General features: G+C 46.3%; 1 protein-coding gene across 3 annotated transcripts in view; it reads left to right on the top strand.

Moving 5' to 3' along the window:
• Positions 1-18,253, top strand: part of LOC149326674 (protein artichoke-like) — a 269,121-nt gene that overhangs the window by 234,627 nt on the left and 16,241 nt on the right. For all 3 annotated transcript variants that reach the window (XM_089563880.1, XM_089563881.1, XM_089563882.1), the window contains exon 2: positions 9,770-9,918. In XM_089563880.1, coding sequence (XP_089420006.1) covers positions 9,770-9,918 — 149 coding nt within the window. The remainder of the gene's footprint in view (positions 1-9,769; positions 9,919-18,253) is intronic.

The following is an 18,253-nucleotide window of genomic DNA, read 5'->3' as shown; positions in this document are numbered from 1 at the left end:
TAGAGATACAATCAGGAAGATCATTAATGTCGATGAGAAAAAGTAGTGCACCCAGTACCAATCCTTAGGGTGCGCCGGAGATTTTGGAACAAGTTCTGGACGTAAATTCATTAGCGGTTACATTCTGAGTCCTGCTAGAAAGAAAATCCTTTAGTCATGCCAATACCTTTGGTTCAGTGTTAAGTAGAGAAAGTTCTATAGTCAGTAAATCAGGAAAACAGAATCTAAAGCTCGCGAGAAGTCCAGAAATACACACTGGGTATCAAGTTGTTGGTCTGCATTAATGAACATGTCGTTAGTAAAAGAAAGGAGCAGAGTTTCGCAGGAGGAGAATTTTCTAAAACCGTGCTGTGTGTTGTTAAAGAAAGAATAGGTCGCGAGGAAATAAGATGCGAGCAAATTAGGTATTCAATAATTTTAGTTGGAATGCATGTTTATAAAACTGGTCGATAATAATGGGAGGAATGGGTGTCACCTCATTTAGGAGCCGAAACCACCTTTCCCACCCTCCAGTCTATGGGCAGGGTAGAGAGCTGTAGGAACTGGGAAAAAAAATGTGTGATAAAATAACGCTTGAAAACGATTCACTACACTTTAGCATTTTTGAGTCAATGAAGTGGGTTAATATTGTGGATTGGAGTGGATTGAGGTGGAAGAGGGGATCGGATTAGTATAATCCCTTATGATAATCCAATGCAAGGTAATCGAAAATTCTAGTCCTCAGATTTTTTTCACCTAGTGATGCTGATGACGTCGCGACCTTCTCGGCTAATTGGAAATTTCGTTACAAAGAAAGCGGATCGCTCTCGCAACACCTAAAAGTTGTCGCATTAATAAGCAAACAAATAAATAAGCGATAATTCTCTGAGCCTCCGGAACTCCGGCGAGGAACGCAGCAGCACCGCTTGTGGCGGTGTACTCAGCCGGAATGCTCCTCACAACACATCGTCCTTTGTTTGGCTTCCGAAATTAAGTTAGCGTCAGTGCGCATAACTGTCAGCCATGCCGGGTAAAACACTGCAGGAACGCAAAAATTATGCAGGCTACTCACGACAAGCAGTGAGAGACATAACAGCATTTCTTTGTGATACAAACCTGATTCGCGCCCTTCGATGTTGATGCTACTCAAACGAGAAAGAGCTAGGTTGTCTATCAGTGTGGAAAAATGTCAGTCGATTTGAATAACTAGGCCAAATGCGGATGTGTGCGCTAACATGACTTGAACGGTCGGTTGGAGCTACGACCTACTAGGTGGTGCCAGGTTACCACCCAATCACCACCCCAACTTCTTCCGTTAAGCAGCTGTGCAAGCATCATTCGAATCACGTCCTTCTCCCAACCGCTGCTGCTCATTGCGTGTTGGTGCCGCCTGATTAGCGCCCCAGGTCTTCGCCTGGTTACCATCGACTACACCGCCGTGGCAAGTGAGTGGCACCCGGTGGACAGCAGGTGCGCAGTTCTGTGGCAGGTGTTGCCAGTCGGCGGCACTTGGGTTGGGTCGTGGCCGAGGTTGCTCTTCCCGAGCAGCCTCTCGCGGTTAAACGGGCTGCCGCCTGACGCGGTGAGCAGCCTGCCACGAAACCGTGTTCAGGCAAGCAGACAACGCCCATACGAGGGTAATTCCATCAATAAGTGGTTGCGCAATGAAAAAAGATGTGCTGAATTCGTAACAGCTCTGTCTGGCTGAAAAAGGAAGTGCAAGTTGTAATGTAAAATGCACAAATTTATTGTCACAAAGCTGCGCACAGGCTATGTATGAGAGACGCAGTAGCAGAGACATCCGTATCAGTTTGGCGCATAAATTGATCATTTTCTAGCGAACTTACACACACACACTCACATACTCTCTCTCACACACACACACACACACACTCACACTCTCTCTCTCTCACACACACACACTCACACACTCTCGCTCTCTCTCTCTCTCACACACACACACACACACTCACATACTCTCTCTCTCACACACACACACACACCCACACTCACACACTCTCTCGCTCTCTCTCTCACACACACACACACTCACACACTCTCTCGCTCTCTCTCACACACACACACACACACTAACAAACACGCGCGCGCGCGCAAGTCGAACGCCGTCGCGGTGGCTCAGTAGGTACGGTGTCCGACAGGGTTGTCGTTGGGAATATTTATAAGGAGCCATAACTGAAGCTAAAAGTAGCCAAAAGTAGCCATGACATCATTCGTAGGGGCAAATTTATAGCCAGATAGAACAGAAGCGATATTATGATTTCAGTTCCTAATAATTAATAATAAATAACATTTTGAATCAACAGAAGAAAAAGAATAAAAAGCGCAAGAGCTAGCTTGGTGCCTTTTGCTTGGTGCCATTAAGCCTGAGGACATCATCATCATCATCTTCAAACCACAGGCACACTGCAAATAGATAAATAAATAAAGAATTAGAAGTTCAGTGCGTGTGCACCAGGATTGTCTACAATAGAGAGTATTCTTGGCCCAATCTTAAAGGGAATACCCCAAGGTGGAGTAGATTTATAATAAGGGAGTAATTACCCACTAGGATTCACTCAAGCGCTACCGTGCGGTGGGAAAGGCGTAGAGATTCGACATAAACTTTGTAGTTTAAGAATATTCGTTATGGTCCGGGGTTTGAACCCGGCACACCGTCTGTACACGGCAGTCGCTCTACCAACAACGCTAACTTATACTGCTAGCAGATGGTGGGACCAGAGCTAATTGATCAACAACTCGAAGTGGGAACGGTGTTGATCCAATGTTCAGGGGAATACTCGAATGTGGGATAGATGTGTGATAAGGAAGTAATTACTCATTAGCTCCACCCAAGCACAGTCAACGGCTACCTTGGCATCCACCCAGCTTTCTTGTCCTGTCGCCATTCTTCCCCCCGGCACGTGTGCTTTGCACTTGAGACGGCACGCTGAAGGCATACAACAGAAACCCTGTCGCCTTGGGCTGCACAAGTATTTTCTCGACGGCATTGCGCTTGTCGTGTTCTAGTTGCGCAGCGTTTCCCCATCCACACGGCCGCTCCTTCGGCACCATCCCTGCCGGCCTAAAGGACGCGCGCGCATCGGCCACCACGACAGCAATGCTCGCAAATAATGGGTCGCCTTTATGGTTGCTTTCTACTGCATACGTTACTGCTACAAAAAATGGCTAGCAAATGCGCCAAACTAAATATTCAAAGTAGCCAGGGAGCCATGCTGAAATCTTCATCGGCGGATGGGGTCGTAAAGTGGCCAATTTGGCGCTAAGTAGCCACCAACGGCAACCTGCCCGATCCCGCAGCGGCAGTCGCATTTTGATAGCGTCGCAATGCTAGAGGCCCGTGTTCTATGCGACGTGAGTGCACAATAACGAAGTCCAGGTGGTCGAAATTAGCCGGTGAATGTCATCTCCTGAATTTTTCAAAGAGAGGGAACATTATTTGTTACGCTTCAGTGCGACCTCTGTTGTGTGGGCCGGTTTTTGATGTCGGCACTGAGGCAATCAAGTGCGACTTATTGTCTGTGTTGTTGCCTCTACGGCGGTGTTTGTTCCCCACAAGACGCCGCTTTCGGCGCCGGAAAGTTGACAGGATATCTTGCCAGACGGACAGAACAATACTATCGGCCTTCAAATGGGAGTGATGGGGCGTCAGTCAGCCCAGCGGGCAGGGCTGACGCGACGCCTTGTTTCGGGCGTCACTTTTTTCCCGGGCCCAGATATCGGAGAAGTTCTCGCTCTGAACAATAGGGTGGAAACGTGGCACACTCCCTCCCTGTTGCTCTGTTCAGTCTCTCACACCTCTCCGCGTTTTGCGCCATACAATTGCGCCCCATTTGCCGCTCCGAGAGTCTCTCCGCGCGGTTGTCGCGCTCATCGGACCTCGAGTGAAGAGCTTGCGGAACGCGTTTTCGCAGAAGAAGCTGACAGCACTGTTAGAAATTTTCAGTGAGCAAATTGGCCTTGATATACGGTGAAAGAATTAACAATGATGATTTCTCGTTGTACGTACTCGGTCTGGTTCAAGTCAGCAACAGGCTTGCGGAGCAGGGCACAGCGGCATGGCGAAAAGCAGATCACAGCGAACTATTCTCATCACCTTGATCATAAGCGAAAAAGAAACTGGTAAATTAAACGTGGCAATTCAAACCATGTTTTGCATTTTTGCACGGGATGCAGCTAAATGGCACAAGCAGGAAGAGACACGTTGAAGGGCGGAAGACATCCGTCATCTTTAGTGAAATCTTTCTAATAGTTCTTATTAAGTACTGAGGCAGCCCGGACGTTATTACTTACAGGTTTGCCATTTATTGTAAACTTTCTGATGGAACGAGAAACCGGTGCAATCGATCGCCAGAATTTTTCAGGTAAAGTTTTTACGAAAGCCAGCAGTTGCGTATTGCAGTTTTTCTTTATCGTTTAGAACCCACGGTTTTATTTTGTCTGACATTTCCTGAATTGTTGCCTTTAAATTGGTAGAGCTCCACTTTTTAACTCTTTTCTTTAGCCGCTTCGACTTGCGCTCCAGTTGCAGCGTTTCTCGCGTAATCCAGGGGTTGGGTTTATCTGTCTTCCTGGTTATCACCGGGACAAAATGCTGAATGCAATCACAAACAATACGTTTGAAAAACAATCAACAGGTCATCCACGTTACAAGTGTTGCGCTTGTAACAATCACAATGAAAACGTAGGGCGTCAACAACCGAATCGTTGTCAGCGCAGGAAAAATTTGGAAAGTGGTGAATACGACCCTTTCGGCCCGAAAACACATCTTCGATTATGAAAAATGCTGCTTGATGATAAGTAATTTCAGCCACTCCATTGTATAATACATTGTCTTTGCTGTTACCGGGCACCAAGAATAAAAATTGGTATTTATAAATCTTAAGATTTTTTTTCTGCTATAAACAGCCATATATACACTATAGCAGACACGCTGTTTTGCGCAGATGTCTGCGCAGAGGTGGACGTGCCAGCATAGCTGGATGTAAAACGTGGCATTGCAGACGCCGACCACAACACAGAAAAGAATACACAAAAGACGTTTCGGCTCCCATACAGGAGCCTCGTTCACGGTAAAGAAACGAGACGCGGGTGCGCGAGCTTATGTATGCTTGAGAAGGGGGCGCAGGGAGCGTGCGTAAGCAGTTGTCAGATTTCCGCAGTTTCGGTTCAAGGTGTGACAGGTCGTTTGTGTCATCAAAGATTCCAGGTGAAGGCTAGGGAATTTCTTCTTTTCTGTCGCGAGGACGTGTGCCTTGCCCCAGTAGATAACGTGCTGTTTCGATATGGAGTGTTCGGCGATAGCACTGGAATCCACTTTTCTGTTTTTAACGTCGTTTTGATGATCTTTTAGGCGCCTTTCGAAGTTACCAGTTTCGCCAATGTAGACGCAGCCGCAGTCGGAGCAGGGATTGCTGTAAACCACGCCGCGATATTTTTCTTTTGGGAGAATGTCCTTTACGTTGACGTTACGCATGTCGCAGTTTTCTGGTCGGAATGTGAGCAATGTCAGCATTGAGGGTGCGCAGAATGCGTGCCAACGCCTCGCTGATTCCGGGGATGTAGGGAGCAGCGGCACGTTTCAGGGGGGAAGACACAGCAGTTTCACTTTCTGGTCGACACAGCTGTTTTTCGACCGATGCCACGAAAGATGTCGGGTAGTCATTGCGGGAAAGGTTCTTGCCGCACCATGTCAAAGTCATTTGCCCTGTCTTCGGGAGAACTGCGAATGCGTTGGCTCCTTTTCGATAAGGTGGCAGCAACCGATCTTTTATGTGAGGCTGGGTGGACCGATCTAAAGTTGAGATAACGCCCCATGTGGGTGGGTTTCCTAAAAACGATAAATGATAGTTTGTCACTATAGCGTTTCACCAAGACGTCTAGAAAGGGCAACGAACCGTTCGCCTCTACCTCGGTGGTGAAATATATGGCATCCTCTATGAAATTCAAATGCGACGAAAAGGCAGGCAAAGCGTCGTTTTTAATCATGCAGAAACAGTCGTCTACGTATCTGAGGAAAACTTTTGGCGGGTGAGCAAAGGTTTCAAGTGCCCGGCGTTCGACAGACTCCATGTTGAGGTTCGCGACGGTAACGGAGATAGAGGCAACCGTAGGAGTGCCTTGAAGTTGACGGTAAAACAAGCCTTGAAATACAAAATATGTGCTGCTGAGGTAGAACTGTAGGAGTCGTGCAGAGGTCAGGAACGTCAATAGGGATCCTTTCAGGTAAGGATCTGTCAGACTCGGGGGCAGAAGAGCAGGCTTGTACAGTCGGGGACAAAAGTCTCGGGACCACGTGTTCCTCAAACGAAGCTTATAGCTCTACTCTCAGACAGCGGCTGGAGACTGGACTTATAGGGATGAAAGAACGAAAATTTAACTTTTACCTCCAGAAGTGTGGTCTCCAGTCGCCGACAAATAGCAGAGCTATTGGCTTGGTCAGAGGAACGCGTGGTCCGGAGACTTTTGTCCTCGACTGTATGGCAAGGTGAACAGGGGCGCACGTGAAAAGCGACCTGACGTCAAACGAGGCTAGGAGTTCGTTGTCGTCCGATGATATGTCGCTTACCTTCTCGATGAAGTCAGTCGCATTTCGTTCCCGTCCAATCGTCAGTAGGTGGCGCCATCTTGAACTAGGTTCTGCATCATACTTATATAGTCTGTTCGCTCCGAAAGGACGGTGGTGTTGCCTTTGTCGGCGAGAAGTATGACGAGTTCCTTGTTGTAGACAAGGCTCTTCACAGCTTGGAGCTGTTCCGTAGTAAGAGGGGGCAGGAATCGTCCCGGGCGGTACTTGGAGAGTACGCTGATGGCACGGGTCCTTGCTTCATCTCGACGTGCCGTGTCCACTTGATTAACAGCGTTCTTCACAGCACAGAGCAGTTCTTGAGCGTCCAGGGTAGGTCCACAGTTGAAATTGAGGCCAAGGTTTAAAACGGAGAGCCCGGCGTTGTTGGGGCTACAGGACGAAACGTTGTGGACAATCGTTGCAGGTACAGCTTTGGAAGTAGTTGACGGGGACGAGAGAAGCCGGTGTAACTTTTAAAAGTAAATGAAATGTATCGAATACCGTCTTCAGTGGACTCCAGCAGAAAGGCAGAATCAACCCTCGGTTGTGACCGATAATAACTGCCCTTATCGCCACCCTAGTTATATAGAGCACAAGAGAGAATCCATTGAACTGGCGAAAAACATGAAGGAACAAAACATTTAACGGTGCCTTTTTGAGGCCGACCCTTCTTTCACCAACAACGAACGCAGCGTTATATCGGTTATTTGTCGACTCAAGAAGTCACTTTCAAAGTGTTTCGCCTCCCTTCTCTAAGCACTGAAGAAACTTCATTACGCGCCCTCTTATAACCGGCAGGGTGATACCCATTTTTAGAACGATTATTCGCCCAGGTGCTTCATCTTGCAGCAGCCGCGATTAAAACAGTTTTATTTATCCGTGGGCAGCGCTGCCTTCGCCGCGTAATGACGGCCACTTTTTGCATGTGTGGACCGAACGAGTACAAACCACAAGAAAATATTCATGCAGCTTACCTGCGGGAACTCCTGCAAGAAATAGTTTTCAACCGTATTGTCGTAGTGACACGTCAAGCTATCTTTTAACAGCAACCTTGATTTCTAATATCGATTTGCTGAGAACAGCATATTGTCACGTTGTAGTCATGGCAGTCCAGCGGTCAGGAAGACACGAGCAAGACTTGCAAACGAAGCTCTTTATTTGGGCTGACTTGCGCCCTCAAAAGAACAGAATCACTCGGCGGCGGCGTAAGCAACAAACGTGCTCGTTAGTCGTCGAACTACGAATGCCCACCGCTCGCGGCATCGCACAATTTAAAGCCGGCAAGGAAACTTCGAGATAACTGGTCGAGATCATCTACAGTAATCTGGAAAAACGTAGATGCAGCTCTTCATGGCTGCCATCAATCGAGATTAGTCCGGTCGCTTCTCGCGTCATGAACAAAAATGATAACAGCCCTTTCCTGCGGCCTTGAGCGCGAACGAACGGACACTACAATGATACATGGCAATATGAAAAGAAATGTGGCAGCAGAAAGAAGTGATCGAGCAGATTTTGTTTAGCATTAAAGAGAATAGCTGATCGTCCTCGGTGCGAACGTTGGCGTGATCCACACGTGAAGACACACGGCATGAAGCAGCGGCCGAATTTCGATGGAGGCGAAATTCTAGAGGCCCGTGTACTGTGTGATGTCAGTGCACGTCAAAGAACCCCAGGCGGTCGAAATTTCCGGAGCCCTTAACTACGGCGTCCCTCATAGCCTGAGCTGCTTTGGGACGTTAAACACCAATAAACCAAACACGACATGAGCATAAAAATTCGAGAAGTGTCGGAACGTTGATACCGGCCTCTGTGTCTGTTTCAGCAAGAGTTTTGAAGTATTTAACTATAGCGCGAACGAGTGCTAGAACACAATTTTCCATTAAGCGACGAAGCGAAAGAAATACAAAAGAGGCGCTACCGGAGCTAAGTCCGTGCTAACTTTTCTTCTTCTTGGGTCTGCAGCAAACTGTGACAGCCACTCTCTCACTACTGGTATCTGCCATTTTTTTTCACAAGCAACGACAACAGCGACAGCGCTAATTTGGGTCTTCAAATGTCGGTTGTTCTAAAATGTTTTTGTCGCTTAGAAGAAAACTATGCTTTTGCCCTCATCAACATCATCAACCTTTCTGCGCCCACTGCAGAGCAAAACACACACACACACACACACACACACACACACACACACACACACACACACACACACACACACACACACACACACACACACACACACACACACACACACACTCACGCGCACGCGAACGGTTGCAGAGAAGGGCATTGCACCCTCTTACACCCCGGCACAAACGCTTATTCACATGTGTGGCCCTCACTGGACACATGTAGACGCGCACAGCACGCACAAGTCACGGGAATCTAGGCCTATTTCACTGAAAAACTTGAGAACAGTCGTCATTGCACACCAGCCATGAGTTAGGTTGGCCCTGGCGCCTAGGCTAGTTTCCTCAAGAGAGGGCGTCCATCCAACTGTCTCAGAGTATTTTTCAAGATCCTCCTCGCATCAGTTTAGCGAGGACACTGGCAGATAATGTGATGGGTTGTCTCTGAATGGCTGCAGTTGAAGCTGTTCGGACTAGCTTCGACTCCAATCTTGTGTTTATAGCTTTTAGTGTACGCTACACCAAGCCGCAACCGGCGGAGCAGAGTTCCTTGATGTCGCGTGCCAACATGCGGGATGCCCGCTGCGGTGATGACGTAGTGGCCTAATGGCCAAAACAACAATGTTGGGCATGTTGATGCTGGGACACTGGTCGCGACATGTGGACTAGGGCGAATAAAACAGCGGACAGAAAAGCTGACGGGACACACGCGACCGTCTACAGTTGATGTCTAGCGTGTGTGCCATCTACTTCTCTGCCTCTGTCCGCTGTTTTGTTCGCCCTAGTTAGCATGTCGCAGCAAGTGGCCTAATGGAGTGAACAGCTACCCACTTCGGCCACAGAATGTTTAGCCATAAAGTACTTTGCATATTTCTCCAGAAATCCTACTAGCAGGTTTCCCGCAACCGGAGGGCAGGTTTCCACCTGCGAGAGGTTTCGGACAAATGGCATCGGCGAAACTGGAGACGGGGGATTTCAGTGGTAGCGCACTCATTAGAACCACCCCTTTCCAAAAGGAGCGCTCTCAGCTTCCGTTCGTATGCGTGCACAGCTTCAATTTGGGTTGTTATTTTTCATGCAGCGACAACAAGCTGACGTCCCTGCCCCACGACATGTTTGACAACATGCCGGTGCTTGAGAGCGTCATACTCAGCCGCAACAAATTCAAGACGCTTTCGCCGGCGCCCTGGAGGCCCATGCTCCGGCAGCTGCACTCCATCAAGCTGGACGGTGAGTCCTTCCTCTTTTGCGCCCCTCCCTAAAGGGACAAAATAAAGAGTCGGTGAGAAAAGAGAGCCGAAAAGGGATCGTTTAAGAAGATGCAATACAGATGAACGTTTTCGCGCTGATCTGAGTTTAAGGGCGACACGGCCATTCATCTACAAACGGTGGCCACGGCGTCCTTATTGGTATTGACGTAAGGAGACTCAGTCGGGTGGCGGCGAAAAATGTCCAGTTCTCAGGTTCAATCTTCTTTAGCAATCACGATCACGGCTGCGGCGGTTACATTTCAATGGTGGCAAAATGCTAGACGCCCGTGTACTGTGTCAGTGCATGTATACGTGCGCGTTAAAGAAATCCCTGGTGGTCAGAATATTCCGGAGCCCTCCATCACGGTGCATCGTATTGCCTGAGCCATTTTGGACGTTAAAACCCTCTATATTATCTTAGGAAATAAAGCGTCTTTTGCTGTCGCCTAAACACCAACACATCAAGAGAGATTCAGAGAACTGACTTTTGCCAAGAACGAAAATCTCGTGGAGTTTTCCTGAGCGCCTCTTTCCGTCACAGAAGAACATGAAACAACGCCGCTCGCTGTCTCCATAGAGCGCACAGCCCAGCTAAGAGCACATTGAAATGGAGGGTAAAAAGGCATTGGCGTTCAGCAGGGCTTCACATGATTTTGCCTGAGCGTGGTACTCGCGAACATTGCGCTTGATGCGTGATACACACCAGCGGGGCTCCCCTGAGATTTAACTGTATGCTTTATGACGCGAAATAAGGCTTTTGCAGCATAGTAATACGAGTGTTGGCGAACGTCAGCAAAAAAAGGTTCACCATGTTAATTGCTAATCTGGTTAACTTTCATCTAAACGTTAAATTTAGAACTATTATAAATAGGTATCATCATCATCAGCCTGACTACGCCCACAGCGGCGCAACGCCCTTACAAAAATGCTTCTTGAGACAGTGTTGAAGTTCTCATGAGCAGACTCAACACGCCATGTTGAATTTTTGTTGTGACCAGGATGGGCTAGTGTTAGTGAATTATTGAGGCCGAGTTGAAACTCATTGGAAAAGTGGCCACTGTGCTAGAGTTGAGCATTCTCAATGAAGTTTCTGCTTTGCGTTCATGTTGAATTCATGTTGGAATTACGGGAGTGAATCAACACGCCATTCTGAATCTTGGCTGGGGTAAAAAAGCAAAAAAATCCTGGGAATACATTCGGGTTGCGCTAGATGGACCGACTACCAATGCAACTTTCGGCGATATATTCATATTTATTGCTGCAATTTCTCGTTAACGTGAAGCTGCCATCCCCTGGGACGTAGTGCTCCACACATACGCACAAACACGCATATATATAAATATATATACATACATACACCCTAGCCCTGCACATCCATCAGATAAAGAGCATAGGACAGTACTGCACACGAGGCTATAGGAAGAACTGACAGAGTTCATCTCACGATCTTAAGTCCAACCTCGGCTTCGCCCTTATATAGTCCTACTCAGGGGTGTCCGGACCAGCGCAGGTTATGGCCTGCCGATGAGCAAAGTTATGTCAGTTATTGCTATTAATATTTATTTATTTAATGTGTAGTAGAAGTAATCAAGTTCACATGCAACGGTCTATTATTTGACGACATTGATTCATTCATAAACAACTTAAATAAAGCATTAATTAAGTGCCCTTTTTATGAGAGCACATACGAATCCTCCAAAGTAGGTATGCCTGAATGAGCATATTGCACTTTTTTCTATGCAAGAAAATGACTTTGAGCGGTTTATATGTGTATATGTGCTGCATGCGTTCTTAATATGTGTAATGTGATCAGATTCTGTTTACACGATGCATGTCGAAATGATTTCATTTAGTCAGGCTTAGAAACGGCTGCCTTGAGATGATTCAACTTAAATTCAACAGAAATTGCTCAACAGTAAATCTCTTGACTACACCCAACAAAAATTCCGTGTAGCAGGTGTTGAGTAGGCTCAACATACATTGAGTTCATGTTGGTTTCCAGTTGATTCAACAGGAGCTCAACAAGGCGTCAACTGAAGCTCAAAAGTCATTTTTGTAAGGGCGGCCTCTCCCATATACTGAAATGGGATGCTCTGGCAGGCTAGTTGGTTCATTTAAAGCGAACGACTAAAACTACGCAAAGATCGGCACAAAGTACACATAAGCACAGCCAAGGCGCAGACTTCCAACCGATATTACTTATGAACACAGGCGGCTTATAAGGCCGATGAACATAAAAATAAATACACTGGCACCAAACAGGCTCAACGTAATGATAATAGCACTTAAAAGAACACAGCTGTATCAGTGCCGGCGTGAAACCTTAACATAGCCTTCTAAAAATTCGATTTCTTGTCTCGGGAGCGATATTGAAGGCTAGTTAACGAATTCGTCACCTGTTTTGGCAATAAGAAAAGCCTCGGTGACCTCCCTTTCATTTGGCTGCTCGCGTTAGAGAGAGACGTGTTCTTCTCCATAAGCAGCAGCGCCTCCCGCAACTTTTGCAATGCAGTGGTAGATCGATGCGCACCCGTACGGGTGCGCATCGATCTTCCATGTCCCAAAGCTCGCTCAGTGAAGCACCGGCCGCTTTGGCCGATGTAGTACACCTGCCTGCAAGACCTGCTAGATGACCTCGGAGACACATCTGCTGAACTTGGTCTGATAGTTTATATCGCATATGCTGCCCTACATTTGTCTGTCTTTCTTCCTGAGAGCAGGGGACACACTTTTCGCATCTTAGAAAGCGTTGAAAAAACACGTATCCTGCTTCTACATGTCACCTTCTTGATCTTGTGCGACAGTGAAAATAAGGAATGACAAAGGGATGCAGTTGATCTTAGCGCAGTATTCTTCAACGTTTGGAGAATGCCTTCACTCGAGCTAGGATTAAATGCTTTGGGTCGCCAACACATTCCAGCCGCTTGACTTAATGTTGGAAACTCGATGAACCCATGACTTCAGAAGGGTTAAAAAAAACTGGACATGATGTGGCTACGTCTCACTATCTTATAATGGGAACTTTTACAGATTTTTTGTAGATCTGTGACTGTAGGACCAGAAACATGGACATCACAAAAAAAAAAAACAAATAATGTTCTAGGAACTGGATTTTGTTGTCTGTGTCACATGGTGAGTAAAATGCAGTCCTTTTAAGGTAGGTAGGTAACACATTTATTGGTTCATGAAGGAACCAAGTGAGGGGGGGGGGGGGGGGGACAGGGAGCAGGACGACGATGGGCCCTCGGGCCGCTCTAGATGGCTGGGCACTGTTGTGCTTCGGTGACCCCTCGGGCCCAGCCCACTTTCAGAGGCTGTATCACCAGCAGCGAGCTCCGCAGAGCAGGCAGCCTCCCATAGCTCCTGATGACCTGACCCTTACCACGGGAGACTGAGTTGCGCAGTTCATAAATTCTACTCTGGTGCTAGGACACAAGTGACAGTGAGGAGACGTTTCACCGCGGGAAAGGGATCGGAAAGGAAAAGGGTCGGGACTGTGGCCGTTTGAAGCCTGCACCGGAAAGTCTGGTCGCTTTTTGGAAGAGATTTATGCAGTGCATGGTTGATTAGGCGGCAATTTCAATATAACAGGATGAGGTCGTGGTAGTTGCGAAGTCGATCCCTGGCACTGCGAGACGAAGGCAGGTCACTTTCAAAAGCCCGGTCGACGAGTGCTTGGGTGTGAGCTACTTTGTTGCCTGGTGCTCGCTGTGGGCAGGGAACAAGAGGAGGGTGATGAGGCGATTTGGGGGGAGTCGGAGAGTGGATTTTGCGATTGGCATAGTTACTAATTGCTGTTTTGGAATCTGAAATAATAATAATAATAATCTTTATTCAGTATAATCTGAACATACAAAAAAAAAACGGAAGCGCCGAAGCCACAAGTGGGCTTGTTCGGCGACAACCGGCAGCCGCGGCAATCTTCGAGCTACATGAGAGCTCGATCAGAGGCAAAAGAAAATTAAAAGACGTAAATATGAAGAACATAAAAATTTTGGCATGGAAAGAATGTACTTCTTGATACAGTGTGCGATGTGGTGCATATATTGAAATTGTTACTACTTGCGGGTGACGTTGAGACAAATCCTGGGCCTGATATGAAAGAACTTTCTCAACAGCTACGGCAGATAGCCGATGACATAAAAACAATAAAAGAAGAAAGGTTAACATCGATAGACAACAAACTAGAATGTCTTACCCTACTTGAAGACAAGCTTTCGTCATGTACTGAGCATGTTGCAAATCTTCAGCAGCTCGTATTGTCTCTGGAATTAAAAGTAGACCATCTCGAAAACCGCTCCAGAAGATCGAATATTATAATTTATGGCATGCCTGAAGAGGAAGAAGAAAATAGCGACTCGCTGGAGCGAGCTGTGAATCAAAAAGTTGTCAAAGAATCCTTAAAACTGGAAGAAGTTGCAATAGAACGCATTCACAGACTAGGTAGACCAGCAGAAGACAAAACAAGGCCTATAATACTGAAGCTTCTAGATTTCAGGGACAAAACGAACATTTTACGCAACTGCCACAAATTAAAGGGCACCGAGTTTACCATAAGTGAAGATTTTTCGCCTCGTGTCCGCGAAATCAGAAAAAAGCTATGGAAATACGGGAAACCAAAAAAAGATTGCGGTGAAAAAGTGTCGCTGGTTTTCGACAAACTAAAGATAAACGGTGAATTGTACTTTTGGGACAACGAAAAATGTGAAGTGTCACCAATTGCAGCTCATCGGGTTACACCTTTACTAACCGAGGCAAAAAACCAAGACACAAGTACACGGGCTCTACGCACGCGCCGTCCACAACGTCCCAAATAACTTTCGTGAACATTAATGCGCGTAGTATTATCAATAAGCTCGATCCCTTGGAATCTTTATTATTAGGTTTAAAGCCAGAATTCATGGCTATAACAGAAACTTGGCTGACAAGAGAAATCAAAGACTTTGAAGTAATTCCCCCCAACTACTCCATAGCACGCAAGGACAGGCTGACGCGAGGCGAAGGCGTGGCATTAGTGATAAGAAAAGATATACATTTCGTTACGTTACCTGAATTTGAGGGGGTTGAAGCAATTTTTGGAAACTCTGCTTTTCTGATTCTGCAATTGTTGTGGGTTGCGTCTATCTTAGTCCTTGTTCTGATCCTATCATACTTCATTCATTGTATACTTATATGCAGCATCATGTTAAAGGGGCGAGACTAATACTTTTAGGGGATTTCAATCTTCCTGATATTAACTGGAATACACTGCACCATACCACACCTTGCGCTGATGTTGTTTTTGATATAATGCTTTCTTTTAACCTCTCGCAAATTGTAACCGAACCCACACGTGTGCAAGGAACCAGCTCCAATGTTTTAGATTTAGTTTTCCTGAGTAGTCACTTCTCCTGTCCAGAAACAAAGGTTGAAATTTTAAATGGCCTGTCTGATCACAAACTTGTAATGTGTTCTGTCCCGCATCATCATAGTGCCCCTTGTTTTCCATCTACAATAACGTACCCAGACTACAACCGAGCTGACGACACTACCATACTTGATACTTTATCACATGAACTAACACCTTTTCAGCAACTCTCAGATGACATCAATACTGACATAGAAACATTGTGGCAGAGATTCAAAAACGTTGTGTCATATTGCGTTACTAATTATGTGCCTACCAAGACTAAGAGAATACGCAAACGTAATCCATGGATAACTCGAACCGTAATTCATGCCAAGCGAAAAGTTCGACGGCTGAAAAAAGTGCAGAAACGCCATCCATCACCAAAAAGAATTGAAAAAATAAACTCGGCCATCACTGATTTAAAAACCAAAATAAAAACAGCTAAAACATTTTACTTTACTAATACGCTGACTCGTTTCTTAAAAGTTGCTCCCCAAAAGTTCTGGTGTCACCTGAACCCTAAATCACGAAAAGATAACCAAGCTTCTCCTGAGAAAAACAGAAATATTGCAACCACGCTGAATAACTACTTTACTTCTATTTTCACTACAGACAACGGAATTAAGCCTCGTGTTAGTTTTTGCTCAGGAAATAATTTAGAAACCCTTACTGTAACAGAAGCAGGAGTCTTAAACCTCTTATTAAACTTGGACACAAAGAAAGGATCAGGACCTAATAAAATCTCTAACATTTTCTTGCGTAGATATGCCGAATGGGTAGCAAAATATTTAGTAATACTTTTTAACAAGTCATTGTCATCGCACACCATTCCTAAAGAATGGAAACTAGCTAAAGTGACACCTATACACAAAACAGGAAGCATATCAGATCCCTCAAATTTCAGACCAATTTCACTAACAAGCACTGTATGCAAGTTACTAGAGCACATTATCTTAAAGCACATAACAACCTACTTAGAGGAAAATCAAATTTTAACACCTTTTCAGCACGGCTTTCGGAAAGGAGTTTCTACAGTCACACAACTAATCGAACTTACACATGACATATCCTTCGCTATTGATCAGCAGAAACAAATCGATCTCATTTTCTTAGACTTTTCGAAAGCTTTCGACCGCGTTTCACATTCCAAACTTATTATGAAACTTACTGCAACCCTTGGAGCTGGCCCTATAGTAGATTGGATCGTTGATTATTTGACTGACCGTACTCAATTCGTCGAAATTAACAATGTTAAGTCCGAAACAACTAATGTTACATCCGGCGTGCCACAAGGTAGTATTCTTGGCCCAGTATTATTTTTAATTTTTATAAACGACTTACCTACTAGTATTTCTCACAATATTAGACTTTTTGCCGATGACTGTGTACTTTACCAGGAAATTAACTGCGTCAATGACCATATAGCTTTAAATAACACTTTAACAGCAGTGACCAAGTGGTGTGAAGAATGGCAGATGACTATTAATGTTAAAAAATCAGTTGCTTTATCCGTAACCAGAAAGATACATCAATCAAATTGTCAGTACACATTAAACAATATTCCTCTTGATTCGGTGTCCGAATATAAATATTTAGGCATAACACTAACCTCTGACCTCAGATGGGATTTTCATGTTAACAATGTCACATCAACCGCCTTAAAACAGTTATTTTTCATTAACAGACGCCTCAAACTAGCACCATCAGAAACAAAGCTTCTTGCGTATAACACATATGTCAGACCAATTCTAGAGTATGCTAATGTTGTTTGGTTTCCTTTCACTAACAAGCTCACTAAACAAATAGAAGCAGTGCAGAGGAAGGCGGTCAGATGTATATTTAATAGACACAGGTTGACAGACTCACCAACAGAACTAATCAAACACGCAGGACTACTAACCCTTCAAAACAGAGCAAAACTAGCGCGCCTTAAAACCATGTACCAACTCGTACACAATCAATTAAAAGTCACCATTTCAAGATACATATCACAATCACAAACGCGACAAACACGTAATAAACACATACACACTCTAAACGAGTTTTCATTCCGTACTGACACTTTCAAATATTCATACTTCCCTCGTGCTATACGCGAATGGAACATGGGCGTCCGGAGGGGGGGGGCAAGGGGGGGCGGCTGCACCCCCCTGGAAAACCACTCACTCTAACCGTGAGTGATGGCCGCACACCAGGGGCGGCGGTGCGCTCAGCAAAAAGAGTAAAAGCGGCCCCGCTTCCAGCTTTGGGTCACATCTGCGAAGTGCCGCGTCCGGGGACGCGTCGTTGCAGACATACAGCGGCACCGGCGAGCATGTGTTTCGAGGCGTCTTGAGATGGGTGCCTGTTTCTTTGATCTCTAGAGAGATAGCCACACGGAGGCAGACAGTGCACAATCCGGCCACCGATGAATTCTTCAGGAGGGAGGGACAAATCAGCCGTGTCCACCCCCGCTTTGTCGGGCTGCTCAAGGGCAAGCAGGCGATGAGTTGGCGCCGCCGCCGCTCGCTGTCTCCTCCGATCCACGGGAGAGCGCAGTTCGGTAGAAGCGCCGCTTTCAGAATCTTCGGCAAAGGGGATTAGCAGTTGCTTTTGTTCACGGCGACGCAGTCTCCAGAGGCGCCCCCACACCAGCGTTCCTTGCATCTTCTCCGGAAGCCAGCGCCTTTGGTCAAGGCAGCCCGATGGCGCCTGCCTCGCTCGCCTGGCTCGCCTGTCACCTCTGGCTGGGCCTCAAATCCCAACAGCGCCCATGTACTGTGCGATGTCAGTGCATGGTAAAGAGACCCAGGTGGTCGACATTATCCGGAACTCTGTACTACTCCGTCCCTCATAGCCTGAGTCGTTTTGGGGCTCTGAACCCCATAAAAACACACAAAACAAATTTTCCGACCGGAGTGGCGAGTGTCCCTTCCCCTCGGAAGTC

This window comes from Amblyomma mixtum, chromosome 10 (genome assembly GCF_055824585.1).
Source record: "Amblyomma mixtum isolate Tamu chromosome 10, ASM5582458v1, whole genome shotgun sequence".
NCBI classification, from domain to species: domain Eukaryota; kingdom Metazoa; phylum Arthropoda; class Arachnida; order Ixodida; family Ixodidae; genus Amblyomma; species Amblyomma mixtum.
Note: the sequence above shows the minus strand (reverse complement) of the source record. Positions and strands in the feature narration are given on the sequence as shown.